Source organism: Volvox carteri (genome assembly GCF_000143455.1).
Source record: "Volvox carteri f. nagariensis unplaced genomic scaffold VOLCAscaffold_26, whole genome shotgun sequence".
In the NCBI taxonomy this organism is placed as follows: domain Eukaryota; kingdom Viridiplantae; phylum Chlorophyta; class Chlorophyceae; order Chlamydomonadales; family Volvocaceae; genus Volvox; species Volvox carteri.
Window position 1 is genome coordinate 896,919 of NW_003307569.1, and position 20,255 is coordinate 917,173.

Here is a 20,255-nt window from a genome sequence, read left to right on the forward strand (position 1 = left end):
CGGCTCTCGGAAACACTCATGGCCTCGACGTACACTCCGGCTTTGCAGGACTCTACTCCTAACATCGCGTAGCGATGCATTACTCAAACGCCCACCTGCCGTTTTCGGATGGATATACAGAAAGATTACGTTTAAGCATATGCTTGGCCTGTGACTACTGTGTTAGGTGTGGTGGTTTTCGCTAGTGACAATGACCGAGGACATATGAAGATTGTATAGGGATTCACAAGGATGTCAGAAGTGGACGTAGGCAAGAAACATCCGCCAGGAGTGAAGCATGTCGCAGTCGGAAGGCTTCTCTCAGGAGCTGCTTTGCTCCTGTTGACGACCTGCATAGCCCGTATCGGTTTTGCGGGCTTCATTTCGACTGAAACATGGGAACAGGCTACTCAGGTGTGACTTGAGGAAATCCTTTGCAGAAGCATAGCTCGCAGCGTTGCAGTATCGATGCTGGCATAGAGCAGTTTCTGCTGGCCTGTAATGAATCGAATTGCTTGATGGGCGATTCGTGCAGGCGGCGGTCCTCGTCTTTGTTCTGAGGTTTGGGGCGAACAGCTGCATAGCTGCAACCGAGGTTTTACTGGGCATAATCCTTGGTAAGGAATTTCCGGATCAAGCTCTGCGTTGGTAGTCCTGCTCTGTATAGACCCTAGGCTCCATATGTGCTGTCTGGGGGATCGGTATGATTACCGCAACACCCCCGAACGACAGGCCGTCGGCCATAAGAACCCATTCCACTCCATCGCCAAAGCTCGGAGTAGACAGTAGACAACCGCGCGTTTGACCTGAGCTGCAGGTTCAACCGTCGGTGCCTTGGGGGCTCTGTTCCGGTCATGCGCCGCGACGGTGTTGACCATTTCGGTAGCCATGATTCTCATCCACCATCCGTGCCCAAGCAAAGCCCAATCTCCTATGGAACAAGTCCATACGCCATCGCTCGGCTTTTGGCAGCTTCTCCTAGCCTCCTTCTGGTTCGGTAGGTCCTCGCGGTCGTGCGCATTCATCCCAGCGTGGAAGCACTTGGCAAGTCCGGACATAAGATTCCCTGTTGGGTTGTCAGCTCCACATCATCATGGTGCCTCTGTGGGACGTAGCTCTTTGCGCAATTCTGGTACTGCTGCTGGCGCGGCCTGACATCTCTAGTCGCGGCACTGATGATTCGTCTTCGCTCAACCGTCTCCGCGCGCCCGGATTGCCTCCGGAATTGTCTCGCGTAGTTGCGCCATCGTGGACTTGCATTCCACCGCCACCCGCACTGCTGCCATAGGCAACGGCAAACATCGCCCAAGCACCAGGCGCCACGGCGGCGGGTTTCGAAAATCCATACAAACGGAAAACTGAAACCAATGATTCCCAGTTCCCTCCCCATCCCTAGCTCCATCCAGCAGCCATGTTTCTCAACCCAGCAAGAATCCCCACTGCACGGTGTGGCTACCACCGCCATGCGCACCCCCTTGCCCACGGTCAACCCCCTTTTCCCCCGAAAGCCTCTTCCCCATGTCCCACAAAGCCTCCCACAACTTCTTCCCCCTTCCCCGTCTCAATTCCCCTTCGCTCGCCTTTCGTCTCATGTCCTTCCTGCGGCCGCACCCTTTCTCACTCCCTCCAGTAGTGTTTGTTATCCGACCAACCAATCCGCGACCCTTTCTCTACACGCAACCCCCCATTCGACTTCTACCCCGCTCCCCCCTCTTTCCCCAGTGTACCGGTCAGCCGTCGGCGGCGGCACCCTCCGGGGCTGCCTCGCCGCTGCCTTCGCCCACATAGTCCTCCTCGTGTTGGCTGCGGAGCTGATCGCCATCCTGTCGCTCCCCAGCCGTGGCGGCCGCGCTGGCGATCACCACTGCGGCAAGGGCCTGGCCCTGGCATCGCCTGGACGTGCCGGCGTTCACGAAGCCGAGGCCGAAGAGGTGATGGGGGAGGGGGAGGGGCCGGCGTGTAGAGGAGGAGCTGTACGAGGGACCGCGGCTATGCGCGGCTTTGGTTTGGGCGCGCCACCGTCACCCTCCCAAGCGACGGCGGTGTCGGCGGCGGCTATAGCCGTGCGCCACGGCATGCAGTCGCCGTCACCACATCTTCATCACCACCGTCATCATCATCATCATCATCATCAGGACCGCCACCAGCAGTATCAAGTCCTAGGCGGTCAGCTGCCGTGGCGGAGCAGCAACAGCCCTTTCCAGCGGGGCCCGAGCAGCGGCAGCCCGGGGGCGACGGGGCCGGCGGCAACGAGCCCAACCTCGGCGGCAGGGGGTTTGCCGCTGCAGCGCCGGCGACGTAGCTCGGTGCCGCCGCTGATCGTGGATTGTGATGTTGTGGGTGTCGAGGTGGGTAATGCTTGATGGGGTGGCCCTGGGCGCCGTTGAGTTGACGTAAGGCCGGCTAGATTTCCATAGTTGCCATTCCTGCCAAACGAATCCGGTCAAGAATTTCCGGAGTACGTGCTCGTCTTTCTCTTGGCGGTCTTCAGTCGCTGCGGTGGTGTGTGGGGCGGGGTGCCGGCCTTGGCCTGCGTCCGTAAGAAACGCCGCGTGGCGCGTAAGGGAGGGGAGAATCAGCAGGGGTGGCATGGGGGAGGCGGGCGAGGGGGATGGGGAAGAGTCTTGATATGGGTCAGCCCCCTATGCTCTCCTCTGTCTGTCTGTTTGTCACTTTCCTGCATCACCACCATCATCATCACCACCATCATCGTCATCATCACCGCAACCAATCTTAACAAGGCGGCCTACTCACCTACTGCTTGCATGCAGGCCTCGCACATGTCGCCGCTACCTTCGCACCATGGCTATGCGGGCGGCGGCGGCCCGGTCATTACTACCCGGGCCTCCTGCCCCATCATGCCGTACGCCGGAAGCCCGGGTTCGCCGATGCTGCTTCGCTCGGCCTCCGCCGCCGCGATCCACCTCACCATGAGGGGCAACGGCTTTGGCGCTTTCGGCACCGCCACAGCCGTTGGTGGTTGCCCATCGAGTGGTGCAGCCAGCCCCGTACATTGGAGTGCCGGACGGCGGCAACGGCCGCCGCGGGCTCCGTTCCCGTCATCAGCGGCGTCGCCGTCACCACCCTGGGTTGCCGTGACGGCGGCTGAGGGGGAGGTCGTCGGTCGATCCGTTGACGCGGCCACAGCCGCCGTCTGTGTGAATGGCGGCGGCGGCGGCATCGTGGAGGCGGTCGGGCCAGTCAGTAACCCAGATGGGCCCGATGCTGAAGACGGCCGTGGCTTGCCAGGCTCGTCGCAGGTACGGCACGGGCAGGCCTACCCGCACGGTCAACAACAACAGCAACAACAGGTGCTGCTGCTGTCGCCCGGAAAAGAGAAAAATGATGATGAGGAGCAGCGGCTCGGGAAGGCAGGGGAAAGGGGAGAGGAGCAGGAGGAGGATGAGGAGCAGCAGAAGCGGCCTGTTGCGAAGGACGGGGAAGGGAAGAAGAAGGATGTAGAAGCGCGGGACAGCGCTCGAGTGGAAGGCTCAACACGTAGCTCCAGGTATGTCCTGGAGGAGGTGAAGCAGGAGGAGGAGGAGGAAGAGGAGCACGGGCAGGAACGAGGTAGCCGCCACACGGCCTCAGCCGGCAACGGATCAGTTTGCGTCGTCGAAAGCGGCGGCGACGGCGCGAGACGGGACCCCGCACGGGGGGCTTTTATCGAGGGGAATGAAAGTATTTGGCGGGAAGAGGAAAGGAGCAGGACGAGAGGTGCGGTGTCCCTTGGCCAGGCCGCCGACACCGCCGTCGCAGGGGAGCAGCAGAGGCCGCCGTCGCCGTCACTGCCAGCTCCCGTGATGCGGTCGACAACCCCGCAGCTGCAAGACGTGGATGGCAAGGGCGCTGCCGGCGCAAGTGCATTGGGCGTCCACACGCGCTTGGGGCTGGGGGATGTTGAGCCTCGGGTGGTCCTTTCCAGTGACGGCCGGATGCAGCAGCAGTTCTTCCGATACCGGCTCGAGACAGACCGGAGCACTCAGGACTATATTCTGTTGGAATCGACGCTTCACGGCACCGACGGCGCGGCGCCGTACAACAGTGAATTCAGCAGCGACGACGATGATGAAGATGGTGATGGTGATGGTGACATCGAGGGGGATGACGGCGATGGATGTGGTGATGAGGAGGACGAGGAGGATGACGTTGGCGAGGGGTACGGCGGCAGCGAGCTGTATTCGTACGAAGGCGAGTACGACATGGACGAGGCCAGCGGCGGTGGCGGCAGCGACGGCTGGTTCTCTCTGGTCCTTGAGACTAACGGGGGCTCAGACGGGGATTGCATGGTTGACGTCAACCGGGCGTCCTGGCAGACTGGCGGGTTGCTTCAGGCCCCTGATGCCGCTGCGGCGGCGGATGCTGCCGCCGCATTTGCTACTTCAGCCGCAGACCGAGAGACGTCCGCCATGGTTCCAAATCTGGATCTGGGTGTGACCAAAAGCGACGTGGTGCTTGCTCGCTCTCGGAAAGCGGCCGAGCGAACACGGCATAGACGTGGCGGCGCCGCCGCCGTCGGGGACGGCGTCTCAGCAGCAGTGCATCGGAGCGCGAGCTACAGCCTTCACCCTGCCGCCGCCGCCGCTGCAGCGGCGGCAGCAGCAGTAGCGTTGGACGGTGACCGCACGGCTCCTGTGTTGCTTCCGCCGCAATCTAGTCTACCGTACCCAACTGCCGTACCGCCGTTCATACTGGATTCGTACTGCTGTGACGTGGCCGATCTGGACGACTTGGAAGACTTGATGTCGCTAGATGGCGGCGCGGCTGCCGTTGCGGCGGCGGGGTCATCGTTAACGGCTACGGCGGCAAACCCGACGGATGCAGTAGCAGCGGCGACGCCAACGGCGACGGCGGCAAGTACGCCGGTGGGAAATCGACATCGAGCGGCGGGGATGAGCGAAGATGTACTCTCGTCCTTTTCACACAGGGCGGCATATTGTCCCAGCGACTTGGCGATGACGTCACAGCCACAATGGGGTCTCGTACGGCAGCAGCCTCAACAACATCGACAGAACAAGGCGCATTTCAGTAGCCTCCAGCAGCAGCACTGGGGATTGAACCCTAACATGGACCGTTGCTGCGACGGCGGAGGGGGAGGTGGCGGCGGAGGCGGCGTTTCAGGGCTCTATCTTGGGTGCGACGGCAGTGGCGGCGGAGGTGGCGGCGGCAGTACGGCCGGCGTCACCGCGGATTGGCAGAACACCCACGCCGCCGATTGGCACTCTCACCTCCGCCCATCGTCACGCCTGGAGCGTTCAGCGGAACTGCCCGCCGGTATGCGTCGTCCACCATTACAACAGCGTCAACAGCAGCAGCAGCAGAATTACGACAGCTTCGCTTCTGATACTGCTGGGTTGCAGCATTCCGGTTGTGTGCCGCTCCAGGTATGGCGAAAAGGAGCCCCAGGAGGGCGCCCAGAATGTTTTGCTTTGAGGTAGCCTTTGAGGTCGCCCGTTTTAACTGGCCGTGGGGGAACAAGCGGGGTGATGGGGGCTGACGGATCGATGCCAGGTTGGCGCTCTGACGTTTTTGTTGTTTCTCTGGCCAGGTTGTGGACGGGCTGCGCGGGATTGGGGTTGGGGGTGGAGGGGGATGTGGGTGAGGGATGGTTGCGATTGGAGGTACTTTGCAGCGTTTTTTATTAAAGGGGTGTTCTTTAAATTGTAACAGAGTCCTTACATACAGTCAGGCACTGTTGGTGAGGTATGGGTGCTTCGTGCGGCGCCGTGTCCTCTTCCCCGTCCAGGAGAAGACCCTCGCGCAACACATGGCCGCCATGAAGGACCAGGACGCGGAGCGGCAGAACCAACTGGAGCAGCAGCTGCAGGAGCTGCAACAGCAGCTGCTGCGGCAACAGCGAAACTGGCAATGCGGCCAGCAGCACCAAGAAACGGGTCTCTATCATCATCATCATCAGTTGCAGCAGTTGCAGCAATTGCAGCAGCGGCAGTCGGTTCCTTCTTCTGCCTCCCCTGACCTATTGGTGCTCTTCCTGCGCCAAGTCGAGGAGCTCACGAGCACCGCCACCAACACCGCCACCAACACCAGCGGCGGCGCATGCCGCGGGTACGGGCTCGAGAGCAGTCGTACATGGAATGTAGCGTACGGCAGCGAGGTTGATGATGACGACGATGATGAGGAGGAGGAGGGGGCCCGTGTCAATGTGGAGGAGGAAGCGGCTCTCGGCGATATGGAGGGATTTGCAGATAGAAAGGTCTGGGACATGGCATCGTTGGACCCACCGTCATCATCAGCAGCAGCAGTGGTGGCGGCGGCGGCGGTGGGTACAGAGCTTCCGAACGGCTGGTGCTCGGAAGTCCCCCAGGAGAAAGGTCGCCAACCTCGCCTGCACACATACCTCGATAATCACCACCATCTCACCCACCATCACCACCACCATCAACAACAACAGCACCTGTCATATAAATCCCAGTCGTACGAAGCGCGCCGGCGCCGCCAGCCGGAGGGGTTTCTGGGAGTGGCGGAAGACGAAGGCACCGGCGGCGGAGGCGGAGGCGAAGGCAGTCGCCGCCGGCGGCGGAGGCAGAACCAGCTGGATCGCGGCAGAGGCCGAAGGAGGCGCCATGTACGGCAGTTGTCCCAAGGTCAGATGCACGCGCGGCAGGTCTACGCTGAAGAGTACAACGGGCAAATGTACGGACATGGGCACGAGAACCTCCAGGCGCTGCTGTACCAAGCTGACTGCGGCACGCACCAGGTTGTCAGGATTAGCCATGGCCACGCCATGGAAGCCCCTGATTTTGCACCGCAGCTGATTCTGCCGCCACTGCCGCCGCCGCCACCACAGCAGCAACAGCTGTTGCATGTCGAGCAGCGAAGCAGTCAGGGCCGTGGCCGCCCCGGCACTGGATCGGAGGCGGCAGCGGGTGTTTGCGCTTGTGGCATCAACACTACCTCGGCGGCGGCGGAGGCGGCGGCGGCGGCGACGTCGACGCTGGACATTCATGCAGGCGGTCTCGGCAACGGTGGCGCCGAACCTGCGGACTTCACTCGCAGCATGTCACGGCCCGCTAACCCAGCCCACCATTGTCAACATCAACACCACCAACAACAACAACAGCAGGAAATGCTGTCACTGGACAATACCGTCCTGGCGGCGCCGCTGCTGGGTCCGGGTTTGACATCGGTTTGGACGGCCTCGGCTTCCGCCGCTGGCGGCGGCGGCGGCGGCAGTGCCGGGCCTGTGGTGCTGCTTATGGAGCCGGATCTGCCACGGGTCGACGTCGAGGAAACCTTTGAGCTCCAACACCAAGAGCACGCGGCTGTATACGAGCAACAAGAACAGCAACAGCAGCACCTGGAAAAACAACAACAGCAACAGCACCTGGAAAAACAACAACAGCAACAACAGCAACAGCAACAGCACCTGCAACAGCACCCCGAGTTTCACGGCTGCTATCAGCCGCCTCATCATCAGCATGATCCAGAGTGGCAGCTAGAGCTGGCGCGGCAGCACCCACAAGGGGAAGTACGGCAGCAAGGGTGTGTCAGGGGCGCCGGTATTGGTGTTGCCACCGGGGGATGTCGATCTCCAGTTGTAAGGCCCCATTCCGCCTCCGCCAACTACGACCATCCACACTGGCGGGTAACAACCACCACCTGGGCGAGTACGGCAAACTCCCCGCCAGCACATCGCCCTTCTGCACAGACCCTCGTTATGGGGCCCACGACGGCGGGGGGCGATTGGGATGACGACGCCGGGGGCTGCTACACGCCGCCGGAATGGCTCCGCGCCGCTGCCGCCGGTGGCATTGGCGGCCTACGGTGCGGCGGCAGCTGGGGTGGCGGCGACGGCGGCGGCGGCGGCGGCAGTTTCGTTACCGTACGACCTGTTGCGTCGCTAGGTAGTCCTCCGCATTGCAATTCCGCGCGTCCGCCGCCGTCGATGACCGGCGTCGCTGGAGCAGGAGGAGGAGGAGCCGTGGCTGGAGTTCGTACAGGCGCCACCAGCGCCCCGTCGACGCCGCCGCCGGCCACGGTCGTTGAGCCCTTTTCTGACGCCGCTGGGCAGGCGTTCTACCGCTCCCTTTCCGGCTCCCGCCGTTATGACCTGTCGGAGCGGCGGCGGGGCATCTCAGATAATTACAAAGCCGCGTTGGCGGCCGCGGCCGCCGCGGCGAATGAAGGCCGCTCGCGGCCGACGACGCCGTCAGGCGCTCCTGGCACCGCCAGGCCTCCGGACTCGCCGCCCCTGCCGCCGATGTCGCCGGCGGCGGCCGCGCAGCAGCAGGCCGCCGCCGCCACGGAAGATCTGGGGCCCCACTCCCGCTCGAGTCCGCCAGTGCTCCATTCTTCGCCGCCGCCGCCGTCGCCGCCGCCGATGTCCCCGACGTTGGCGACCAACACCACATGCGGCGTCTTGCCTGGCTCCATCTCCCTGGAAGCCCCTGCGGAGGTGGCGCTCCTGTCGTCAGAGAACTCAATGCCGTTGAGCGCAGATCCCGTCACCTCCGCAGCTGACGGCGTCTTCGCAAACGGCGGTGGCGGCAACAGTCCCGGTGGCGCCGCCACCGCCGACCGACTCTTCTCGACACCCGGACAATCAGACGCGCCGTCGGCTGTGGCGTTTATCACGACGGATGTAGCTGCCGTACCCACCGCTGCTGCTGCTGTGGTAGAGGCGGAGGAGGGCGAGCAGCAGAAGAGCTGCCATAGCCGGAGGGTAGCGGAGGCGCTGGATGTGCGGGGAGCAGCGTGAGCCGGTGGCGGCGCATGGGAAGACGGTCCTTACAGCACCAGGGGCAAGTGAATCAAATTTAATACCACCTTCACCTCCATGAAGATGGAGGGAAAAGAGGGTTTCTGGGGCCCAGGCAACCCCACCCACAGGGGGCTCCTGTCGTCTCCTGTCCGTTTCTGGTCTACCCCGTGCATATGACTTGAATCCCCCGCCCACAAGCTCCTTGCTTTTGGAAGCATACTTGTCACACACACACACACACACACACACACACACACACACGCCATCCGGTCGCACATGCCGGCCTAGGGTGCTGGCGGCGTGGCGGTGGTGGTGGTGGTGGTGCAAGGACGGATGACAGCGCTATATAACGTTTTCAGAGGATGGGGTGTCGTTGGTGGTTGGTTGTTGGATTGTACAGAAACGGCAACGCGCGTTGCTAAAACTGCCCAACCGAAGGCCTTCATGAGAGGCGCAGAGCGCGCGTTTGGGGTGCTCTGCTTTTATGTCTTTGTGGTGGGTGTAGTAGTAGCTTGGTGAGTTCGTCGTAGCGGAACCTTCCAAGATTGAGGTCCACCTGGTTTATATATCTATATATAGAGAGGAGTTCTGGCTTTGAGGAGCATGGTTTGGTTGTTTCTTCAGGGCCCTAGGGATGTCTCTATATTGTTTATGTAGACTATAATATGGACTCCGCGAGGACTCCGCGAGTATGGGGAAGGTGGGAATGCATTATTATGGGCATCGTCGCCATCGTCGTCGTATGACTTCCAGCCCCCCCCCCCCCGCGACAGAGGAGAGGGGCCCCGGGGTGCGGAGTGGGGGGTGTTTGTAGTCGATGAAGTGTTGTCCCCCCGCGCGGTTATGAGAAGGCAAGTGGGCGCCGGGGAGGGAATGGAGTTCTTGAGCTCGCTGCGGTCTGAAGGGGTTGAGGGTTCTAGGGGAAACTGAGACCGGTGAGACTGGGGCGCTCTGGGTTGATACGGGGACGGGAGGGGACGAGGATGGGGTCTGTATGTGCCTATGTCTGTCTGTCTGTGTGTCTGAGGATGTGGGGGCGGGGTCGGAAGGAGGCTTTCCGGGACGGTGGACGGCCTCCTTTGTTGTGTAACCACAGTAGGGCCAAACTCCGGGAAGATGATACCTTGTGAAAATCTACATCCTCTTGTATTCGTACTCTTGTATTCACCTGTGTCTGCAGGTCTTACAACAAGAGCACCGGCGTCCCGTTTGTGTTTTCTCCCCCCCTCCCTGCAGATGTGCGCGTTAGTGCGTTCCTCCGTCCAGATAGGATTTTGGTGTACTGCGGATTGTACACGGACTCTCCTCTCACACGGCTCTGTGTGCGATGTCCCATTCACATCGGAAAATTGGCGGTTTGGCATCGGAGATTGGCGGCCAGGGTGTGTGACCAGTGGCATTGGTGTGTGTATGGGACGTGTGGTTAGTGGGAGCGTTATAGAGTGCGCTTTCAGGAGGAGACAAGTTCGTCTGTACGTAGGTCTGTCCATCAGGAGGTGGTAGGGCCAGGGCTGGTACCCGTTGGGGGATTGCGGCTTGGGGCGGGAGGAAAGGGGGGGGGAGTGGGGACGGCGGGGGGAGTCGGGGACGGCTGCTGCGGTGGCGGAAGCCGTACAGCAGCCGGAGCCGCAGCCGCGATGACAGTGCGCGTGTCTGTCTGTGTGTGTTAAGGGAAACTTCTAGTGTCTGTGTGCATATATGCATGTATGTATGTATGTGTGAGTGAGTGTATCGGTAGGCCAGCCAGCATGAATCCGAGGATGGTCTGTTGGAGGGAACACCCCCGAAGTGTGTCCGCGTGTGTGTATGTATGTTGTTATAGGGTGGTATGGCTTCGCCAGCGGCCCCCTTTTTCGAGGCAGTTCCCTGCTCTCCCCTGCTAGAGGGGCACCCTAATCCGTGTAATGTGTGTGTGTGTATGTATGTATGTATGTATGTATGTATGTCGAGCGAGTAGTGCTTGCCTGCCACGTAACTGTCGGCTTTGCAACGCAAGCCGTGTGATGTGGGCTGTGCTCCGGTTCTACCTCGTGCCACATCGCGTTAGTCTGTCCCGTCAAACCTAACTTACCTTGTTGCCGTGCCCATTCTTGTGTATAATGTGGATATGGACGGATATAAATTGAAGGTGTCTGTCGTGGTGGTATATAGCTGAGAGATAAAGCTTTGGTGGATGCATGCAACAGCGTTCTGGTGGCCACGTTTAGGCGGTTAGGTAGTTGCGTAGTAGTAGTTGGGTACGGACGCGTTATTTTTACGAACCGTTATGTCGTAGGGCAAGGTTGTCCTTGTGCATCTCTATATCGCCCCCCTAAGCCATGTGTGTATGTGTGGGACCTCCAAAATCACACAAAACCACACGGTCGTCTTTCTCTTTTTCAAAAGTCTTATAAATCTGACGCGTTAGGATGTTATTTTGGTACTTGCGCCGCTCAAGAAAGAACGGCGTTCTTCTTTCTGGTGCTGCCTTGCCGGAATGTGGCGGTCGTGTTACCCTGCCAATCGCGAGCTGCGGACTATCACCACCGTGTGCATGTCCTTTACAGGCAACATGTGTGCGGTGCGAGATGTGAGATAAAGAAACATTCTCGGGATACGTTCATCGTGTATGTGTATGCTTCTACTCTTTGTTCTGTTCTGTATTATCATCTTTTCAAACGTGTGCTCGGGATTGCGAACCAATGACGGCCCTATATACCAGGTTAACGCCCTGAACTTGCTTACAGACAGACAGACAAACAGACACAAGCGCGTGGGTGCAGGGGGAAGGAGGACAGGAAGGAGGGGTTTAGGAGGTCAAGGAGGAAGAGAGGTAAGAACCCCTTAGGAAAAGCCCGGGTTCGAAACCTGTCTTTGTCACAATTAACCCCAAAAAAGGAAGAAAAAAAGCCTGTGTGTCATGACACCAAACACGGGGTTGGAAGTCGTCACGGGGTGGAGGGAGCGTGGCACTTCTTTTTCCTGCGTTGGAAGGGGACCTTCCGAGTTGCTTCCTGGCCCTGAGCGTCTCGTCTGAGCTCCCCTCTCAATCTGTCGCGTTTGATCGTCCTGTCGGTCTCGGCGCCCTCGGCGTCTTTACCGCACTGCCTATGCGACAAGGAGAATGGAACATGTCAACACTGTGCATATGTATGTAGGTGTGTGTGTATGCGTGTATGTGAGCATGTATGTTGTATGTTTTTGTTAGCTTGCTTGCTTTGCTCATTTTCCTTTGGCGAAATTGAGATTGCCAATCGTTGTAGAAAATGCGGTCTTCGGCTTGTAACACGAGGCTGTTTCAGCGCTGTGATCAGAGGACGATAATGATGAAAATGATGATGGTGATGATATGATGGAGACACATAATGGCTAGTGCAGCACATAGGGTGCCTGCGCGTGTGTATGTATGTACGTATACACGTACGTATGTATGTGTGTGCCTCTTTTATGTTTTCTGTGTAACGCTCGATCGACAGGTGGCAAGGTGCGGGGGATCCCGTGAAAGGGCTGCTCTGCGCAAAAATAGGATGAAAATAGAACGCGACGACGGCAACGGTTGTGTCGATTCTTGTGTGTGTGTGTGTACGGTATGTACGGTGTATGTTTTTCACCGAATTGGGTCATTGTTGTTGCGCACGCAAGGCCGATGAGGGTCCGTTCTGTAGCTGTGTGTGTGCGCGAATTCTTCCTCCCTGTGGGGTGACACAATAATAATGATGTAATCGGGGGCTGTCGTTGTGTATTAGAGCCGAGTTTGATATTCGGTGCTGAAAGTAGGCAAGGCATCAAAAGCACTTTGATAGCATTTTTACTGCCTGCAGATTCTGTATGATGGCGCTCCTGACTTCATTATTCAGTTTCTTGTTTTTTTTGCTTCGTTGGCGATCTTGTCTGATCTGACCTTATCTGACCTTATCTCAGGGGGTTAGGGATGGACCACCGCCTCTTCTCTGTTCCTCCAAAGCCTTTCATGTCAGTTTTGTTGATTCCTTTAAAGGTTGGGGGACGGGGTCTATAGCACGGGATTTACAAAACCAAGTCTACCTACTAGACCGCCTACGGCCGTCGTAGAGCCCCCCCCCACATCTGCTACCCTCCTCTTTGGTGAGTGGCAGCAGAAATGGTGCACCCCGCCCGCCCTCATGCTCACATAGCTCCCATCCACAGCAGTGGAGGTTCACTATCGGGCTATCGGGGGCGCGGTGGTGTGGTGCTTATGTCGCAGTGCAAAGGGGAGGCTGTTATAAGTCGCGGACAGGAGCGCACCCTTGCAGAAGAGGGTAACGGATGCGGGTGCGCCTCGTGGCGGTTTGAACAGCGCGCGAGCAGCGGTAAGGTTGCTAAGGCGCTGGCTAAACGGATTAGATGCGGCAGCCCCTGTCCTAAAGGCGTAACTGGTAGTCTTCACTGTGGACCAACAACCACGTGACGGGGCATAACCCGGCTAACGCAGTATCGCGTAAACACGCACATTCGAGCGCATCTATTTTTGTGGTCGTAAGGAAATGGATTCAGTAGATGAAAGCCAGCCTTTTGCAAACAAGTTCCTACGCGGCAGGGACCAAGTCACGCCAGCATGGCATGATGTGCCTTGTTTCCTAGTAATATTCCTCACAAGCTTCATTGAAACAATAATAGCTGTGCTTGAGCTACCGGGTGGACAATGTTAGGACGTTCATGTTCTCACTCTTTCTTACGCAATTAATGAGTTTCGCTCTCTCCAACCAACTATGTGTGGCAGTTGCTTCATACATTTCCATACAAGGTGTTATGATAAACCCCTACCATGTGCCAGTTATGGAGTTGCTCTCTCCTATAGGATGCGGAACAATAGGCTCACTTAGTGTTGAGTGTGCTTACGCACACTTGATTCCAGGCGCAGGAAAACATGATGTCGGACTTCTCCAAAGATGGGAGCTTGGAATTGGGCTTGGTCTCCACTGCGAAATGTGCTGCCCTGATTAGGCTGCGCACCACGGAATGCAGGAGACGGATATTCTGGCTGCTGCATTTGATAATACTATGGTTGTTTGCATCAGTCTCAGCACAGACAGGACTTCCGTGCTGGGCATCCAACACGGCGGAGTTTGTGTCCGTTTTGGCCAATAGCTCGTGTTCAACCATCCTAATCAGTGGGAAAGGATTCAAGATGGATCAAGCGGTGCTTGTATCCCTGGTCGCCGACCTTCCCGAGCGCCGCGGTGAGGCATCAACGTCCGGGGTGAACGAGCCTATCTCCCGTTTGGCATCCATGTCTTCTTAATCAAGTCCTCCTATGCTGCATACATACGGTTCGCCCACCCAAAGAGCCCTGTGCTTGGGTTAATACCAAAGAAGAAACCTTGGTGGACGGTGAGGGGGGTTAGTTAGTTGCACCCCGACACCCCATACCGCATGTCGGTATCATGCAATACGAGCGCGCACACCGACTACGCCTTCCAGGCTTAGCCCTATTCGCCCGCGCCTTTCACAGCTTTACATCATGGATGCATCCTAGCTCCCATCTCCACATTCCATATTCCATCCCACATCCAACCCACATGCCGTCTGTCTACTGCCTCCCACGCCAAATCCCACGCCACCAAACCCACAGTGAAGCTATACCGCAACATCACCATACGCGGGGAGCTGAGTTACACCATGTTGGACGTGGCATTTCTAAAACGCCGCATCGGCATAGAAGACAACATCGCAGTGACGTTGGAGCGCCTTTTCATCCCCAACAGCCGCCAACCCTCAGCCACCAGCTACGGCAGCTTGGACATTTTTTCCATGAAACCAAATTCAGCCGTCATCATGCGGGACGTCGTGCTCGTGTACGCTCTATGCGTCCCTCTCAAAATCGCCGCCAACTACACCATCATGGTGGAGCGACCTCCAGGGTTTCCGGGAAAACAGCTGGCCTACATTGCCGGCCCCGTTTGCTTCCCGGATGTTGATTTCAGTCCCAAGTGCTGGTCGGATTCCATGGTGCTTGTGAGCCTGGTATCTGCTGGGTCTACGCTGGACCCGAACGGGGTCCGATTGACAGTCGGGGCGGTGCGTGTGTGTGTTGGGTTTTGGGGTGCTGCGGACGGGGATGGGAACGGCGCCAAGGAGGGGGCTGGGGGTTTTTGGTGGCAAGGGTGTTGCGGGCCGGTAGGTTGTGGAAATGGGGGTGGGGAAATGGATGGCGAGGAGCGGGGGGGAGAGGGTAAAGATAGGACGAGCGTGGTGGAAGGTATGGGTGTAGAATCTACACTGTAGATGTTGTGGGGGGTGCGAGGATGGGTTTTTTTTGTTGCTACCGTCGTATGGTCCGCCGGGACCCAGCACCACCGGGAGAAAGAGTGTTGTAGGGTCCCACTACTGCGGGTGGCGTTGGTGGTGGGACAAGCTGACCACCAGTGGTTGAGTTAACATAAAGTAGGCAATGGTGTTGGCAGATTTAAAAAGATCTGTCAGTGAAGGTGCCTTCTGATTGCGGATTGGCGACCCCCCACCCCACCCTGCCGATCTTGAACAAGAGTTCAGCGTGGGTTGAATATCAAGTGGGCTTGGGACATGGGCTGGGGGGGACATCGGTTAGGCTGGGATATGTATGTAGACGTGTATGTATGTATGGGCAGTTCATGCCCGCGCCTCCCACCATGTATATATGTGCACAATCACAGAGTGTGGGAGGAAAAGAGAGAGAGAGAGGGGGGAAGGGGGAGAGAGAGAGAGAGAGATAAGGGGGTGAATATTGGCCGTTATTCGCCCTGAGCCATCGCATGTAGTGCTTGCAAGAGACTCGCAACAGGTAATGTGATTCCCGTGTTTCATGCATGTTGTGAGCAACTCTCGCACCGTGTGTGCTTTAACGTACGGTTGCATGCTACCCCCTGTGCTGCCGAACTGCTCCTCATGCAGATATTCGAGTACAACACAACGTACGTGTGTCAAGAGGTCATCTCCACAGAATGTCTGTTACAAGGCCTTGGAGTACCAGCTTGTCAAAAGCAAGCAATGGACAAGTACCGTCTGTGGTATTGGCAGGATTATGATCTGTCCAACTACCTGCAAGTTCCGCCATCACGAGTACCACTGCTGGCCATAGTCCTCCCGACGGTCCTTGGAGGTGAATAGGAGGGGGAGGGGGTGGATGTAGTTTGGGAGGGGGAGGGGGTAGACGTAGTTTGGGAGGGGGAGGGGGGGGTGGATGTAGTTTGGGAGGGGGAGGGGGTGGATGTAGCGAGCGCCAACCCAACCGCACAGCACTGTGGCCCATGCACGGCAAAGCACCACACTAATGCATGCCTCAATGGCAGGGTTGGACAGGACCTTCCTGAAATGGTCGGGTTGCCGGTTTTCCCTTTCCCATGCCCGTCGGCCCCACCCGATAGCGTTTTTGCATATCTTTCAATTTCTGTCGGGTGCCCCGATAGCCCATCCCAAAACCTGTCGGGTGACGCAAGAACGAAATTTCGCTGTGTGCCGCTTGAAATTACATTTATTCGTATTTTATATGTGCAGTTTCCAGTTCTCAGTTTGCAGTTCACAGTTCTGATATGCACGAACAAACACACACACACACAGCAACACATGCATGCCTGCACGTCTGCCTGTGAGCATCATAAAGAAGAAGAGGCAACGAAGTGAACGAATGCTACCACTACATTACATATTTCCATCCACTTTTATGAATGCCATTATGTATCGCTGTAGCTGTCTGTCGCCGAAGGGCCCACCGACGACCCACAGCACCCGATCGGGCGGTCCTAGCACCCCTAACCCTGTCGGGTCCCCCGACGGGAGCCCTCCGGGAGCCCCCGACGGGGCCTGGAGGGCTCCCGTCGGGGGACCCAACAGGGTTAGGGGTGCTAGGGCCCTGACGGGGCCCCCGATGGCCGTTTGGCATTTTCCCCCTTTTTCGTCGGGTCCGCCCGAAAGCATTTTTCAAAGCCTGTCGGGATTTTCAGCACAAGTGCCATTCCTGTCGGGACCCGATCGGACTGTCGCACCCTGCTCAACGGCCATAGGGCCCCAGCTGTGGAGCCACCTCTGCCGATTAGTCATACATGGACCCAGGGATCCCTAGTCATGGATACCCCAACAATAGCCAAATAGCCGCTCGGCCTGCACTGTAACAACTACTAAATACATAAGTCGGTTGTACGATGTAATAAACTTTCAATATACATATACATATACATATGTATATTAGAAGTCTATGGCTTTGATGGACTTCCCCGCACTATTGCGGCACTTGTAACTTGTAATAGACCCATGGGTCCCTGATGAAGACCCATGGGTCGGTAAGGTAGTCCTGTGGGACCCTAGTCGTAGCTAGTCCTGTGGGTCCTCATTTATGGACCTCTATGGTAGACCCATGGGTCCCTAGTCAAGACCATTGATGATGATGTTAATTTGCAAGTTACAGACTCTCATGCATCTCATTCACTCCTATGTCATTTTAACCCATGGGTCCCTCCTGTAACAGCCATCTCGCTTATAGACCCATAGGTACATAGGCACTACCACGTCCGTTTGATTTTGCAACGGATGAGTCCAACGGGTCACACCTCGACCCACAATGGGACACACCTCAACCTGAATTATTTTCTTGGCAGAGCTAAATGTTCCCCCGTACTCTCATCCCATATGCATGGCCCTCACACAGGCTTGGCTCTGGCGTTGGTGGTGTCCGGGGCGGCAGTGCTATATTGGCGGCGGCAACGGCGGAGAAAGCGGCAAAAAGGCGGCAATGGCTGCCCCCCCGGAAGCTCCAGTTCCCACAACGGCTGTGTTTTGAAGTACGTGTCGTGTCGTGTTGTGTCGTGTTTCCTCGGGAAAAACACGGGGTGTTCTCCTACTTCAATCCCGTGGTGTACGACATACCCCTCAACCTCCAGTGGTTCCCCCTACCCCCAGGCCTTTGTTTGCACCCCTTCCCAAACTCTCTGTTCCTCCCTGACACCCACTACTAGGCTACCACACCTCCCAGCACACACCTCCCCCCCCACCCCAAGAGCTCACGTTATTGGCTCTTGCCTTCTTAGGGTTTTGGACATCCATTTGTCCGTTTGAATATTGTACGGCATTGATGCCGTAGTTGACACGGCCGGCACTTGAGTGCGCTGAAATTTGTTACCTAGTAATGCTTCTGCTACTACTATACATACATACATACATACATACATACGTTAAGGTGCCGTTGACCCGCTAGATTTGGTTGGATGCTGGTGGTGAGTTGCCGAACTCAACAAATACATTCTGAAGTCGGATGGGGTGAATGGATTAGGGTGCCCCTCTTGCAGGGGAGAGCAGGGGAAAGGGGGCCGCTGCCATGGGAAAGGGGGCCGCTGGTGAAGCTATACCACCCTGTAACAACATACATACATCGGCATTTCCCTCCACATGCCACAGATCATTTTAACATATGCATTGCTCTTTTCAAGAGAAACCCACCTCTCTTGAGCTTTACCCCGTACCCGTACACTGACCCCGTACTGTAGGGCCACCAACGGCCTGGTGACCCATGGGTCACTGGACGATCCCTTGCAATGCGGGTCCACCGCGCAACAGGACGCCCAGCCCCGCTCGGCATCGATCCTACTGGACAACGGCCAGCCGGGATCCTTGACGATTGGGGTGTCGGGGGGAAGGAAAGGTGGAGACGTTGATGGAGGAGGAGGCGGGGGGTTTGGTGGCATACCCATGGGTCCTACAGATGGCCCATGGGTCAATCATGGGCAACCTGTAGGCGGCGGCGGCGGCGGCGCTGGTGGCGGACTCTACCCCAAATGGATCTGCCCAAAGCTGACGGAGAACGGCAGCAGCGTCGCCGCCACGGCCGCCGGCGTTGGCGCGGCTGGCAACGGTGTCCTCCCGTACACGAACGTGTCTTCCTTGCAGTCCGGATCGGCGACGGGCGGCATGATGTACGGCATAGGTGGCGGCAGCGGCATGACGGCGGAGTCAGTTCTGTGCAATCCTTTGTTGGGTCCGCCGCCGGGTAGCAAGGGCAGCGGCTGCAGCAGCGGACCCACCATAGCGCTCAACATGGTTCTGGGCGTGGACGTGTTTGCATCCCGGGATGCGGTTGTGGGGCGGGGCACGTTTGCCACGGTATTGGAGGTGCGTGTGTGAGTGTGTGTGTTTGTGTGTAGTTTATGAGGCGGTTATGTCTGTATCGTGCGTCTCATCAGCAGACATCGTGCGGCACACCTCTTCTTCTTCCCCCATCTCTGCCGTCTGCTGCAGCTGCGGCTGCAGCTGTCCTCAGCCCATCACGCCCACGTTTTCCCTTCCGCCACTTCTTCTTCCTCTTGCTGCTACTGCTCTCCTGCTTTTGCTGCTTCCCTTCCGAATGCCTTATACTGATTCAATCAGTGAATCCCGCTCGTCCCACCTCATCCCGCAGTTCCCCAGACGCGTGTAATATTGCATTTCCATTGTGGGTTTCATTTTCTTCCCACCCTTCCCCATCTCGTTCATGGTTCGTCTTCCCGGTCCCCCCAGGGCCACTTAGGGGGCCGGCCAGTGGCGGTCAAGTTATTCCATCGAGATGCACTGGGGGGTACTGCGGATGACGTCAAGAGCCTCAAACAGGTGGGTACGCGGTGGAGGGGGGGAGGGAGACGGGGAAGGGGCCCAAAGCCCCCGGGGGCTTTCATGTATTGCACTTTAGGGTTTTAGGGTTTTAGGGTTTTGACATCATCTCCGATAGAACTTCCTTCTCTCGGTTCAATTCATTGATACATACATACATACATACATACATACATACATACATACATACATACATACATACATACATACCCTCTTCCACCCCTTTCTCCCCCGCTCCGATCTCCTCCCCGCACCCATCCTTACCCCACCTCCCGGCCAGGAAATCGCCATTCTGGCCCGGTGTCAGCACCCCAATGTGGTCGCGCTGCTCGGCGCGGGGAGCACCGCTGGGGGGGACGAGGTCTTCCTGGTGGAGGTGGGTCGGGGTGTGTGTGTGTGTGACCCATTGGTAGCACAAAGCCATCCAAAGATTTTACAAATCAAAGCATTATTAGATTAGGTGATGGTGATGATGGTAATGATGATGATGGTGATGGGCGTGGTGATGGTGGTAGTCGAGGTGATGATGGTGATGATGGTACTGATGGAAAGTGTCAATGTAGCGATGTAGAGGTAAGGGGAGTGAAGCCCTCAAAGCGGGGATGCCACCAGAAGTGGGTATGTGAGCGCGCGGCGAGCTGTCAGGTGCATTGCTCGCATCTCACTCATTCGCCCCCAGGACCCCTCCCGTCCTTGTCTCCCGTACGTCCCTCGCCCACCCCTCCCCACAAACCACAAACCGCTGGCCCCCGTGACTTCCCATCTTTCTCCCCTCCCCCCTCCCCCTTCCTTTCCCTCTCCCACCCCTCCTCCTCGTCCTCCTCCTCCGGGGCAGGAGCTGATGGTTTGCAACCTGTCCCGCGCGTGTCACGAGGGCGAGGGACTGCCACTGCATCGAGTGATGTCAGTGGCGAGAGATGTGGCGGCGGTGAGTTGGCGGGAGGAGGGGAGAGGGGGAGGGGGAGGGGGCGCTGACTCGGAGCTGTATCTAGGGTATGTAAGT

General features: G+C 57.8%; 2 protein-coding genes across 2 annotated transcripts in view; both read left to right on the forward strand.

Annotated features, from left to right (window-relative positions):
• Window positions 1-912: 912 nt before the first annotated feature.
• On the forward strand, window positions 913-8,698 carry VOLCADRAFT_92496 (uncharacterized protein; the record flags this gene model as incomplete). The annotated part of the gene is made up of 5 exons (XM_002951829.1): window positions 913-976; window positions 1,702-1,910; window positions 2,115-2,327; window positions 2,751-4,596; window positions 5,982-8,698. 5 exons carry the CDS (start codon window positions 913-915, stop codon window positions 8,696-8,698), a joined length of 5,049 nt encoding a protein of 1,682 aa, XP_002951875.1.
• Window positions 8,699-9,366: 668 nt separating this feature from the next.
• VOLCADRAFT_92497 (uncharacterized protein) overlaps window positions 9,367-20,255 on the forward strand; it is a gene marked incomplete at both ends in the record, with an annotated part of 14,674 nt that continues 3,785 nt past the window's right edge. The window contains 15 exons of the mRNA XM_002951830.1: window positions 9,367-9,401; window positions 9,475-9,491; window positions 9,938-10,083; window positions 12,157-12,164; window positions 12,848-12,973; window positions 13,667-13,881; window positions 13,988-14,032; window positions 14,274-14,719; window positions 15,572-15,779; window positions 17,322-17,454; window positions 18,157-18,311; window positions 18,405-18,778; window positions 19,163-19,252; window positions 19,533-19,628; window positions 20,088-20,180. Of these exons, the coding sequence (XP_002951876.1) occupies window positions 9,367-9,401; window positions 9,475-9,491; window positions 9,938-10,083; window positions 12,157-12,164; window positions 12,848-12,973; window positions 13,667-13,881; window positions 13,988-14,032; window positions 14,274-14,719; window positions 15,572-15,779; window positions 17,322-17,454; window positions 18,157-18,311; window positions 18,405-18,778; window positions 19,163-19,252; window positions 19,533-19,628; window positions 20,088-20,180 (2,187 nt within the window). The remainder of the gene's footprint in view (window positions 9,402-9,474; window positions 9,492-9,937; window positions 10,084-12,156; window positions 12,165-12,847; window positions 12,974-13,666; window positions 13,882-13,987; window positions 14,033-14,273; window positions 14,720-15,571; window positions 15,780-17,321; window positions 17,455-18,156; window positions 18,312-18,404; window positions 18,779-19,162; window positions 19,253-19,532; window positions 19,629-20,087; window positions 20,181-20,255) is intronic.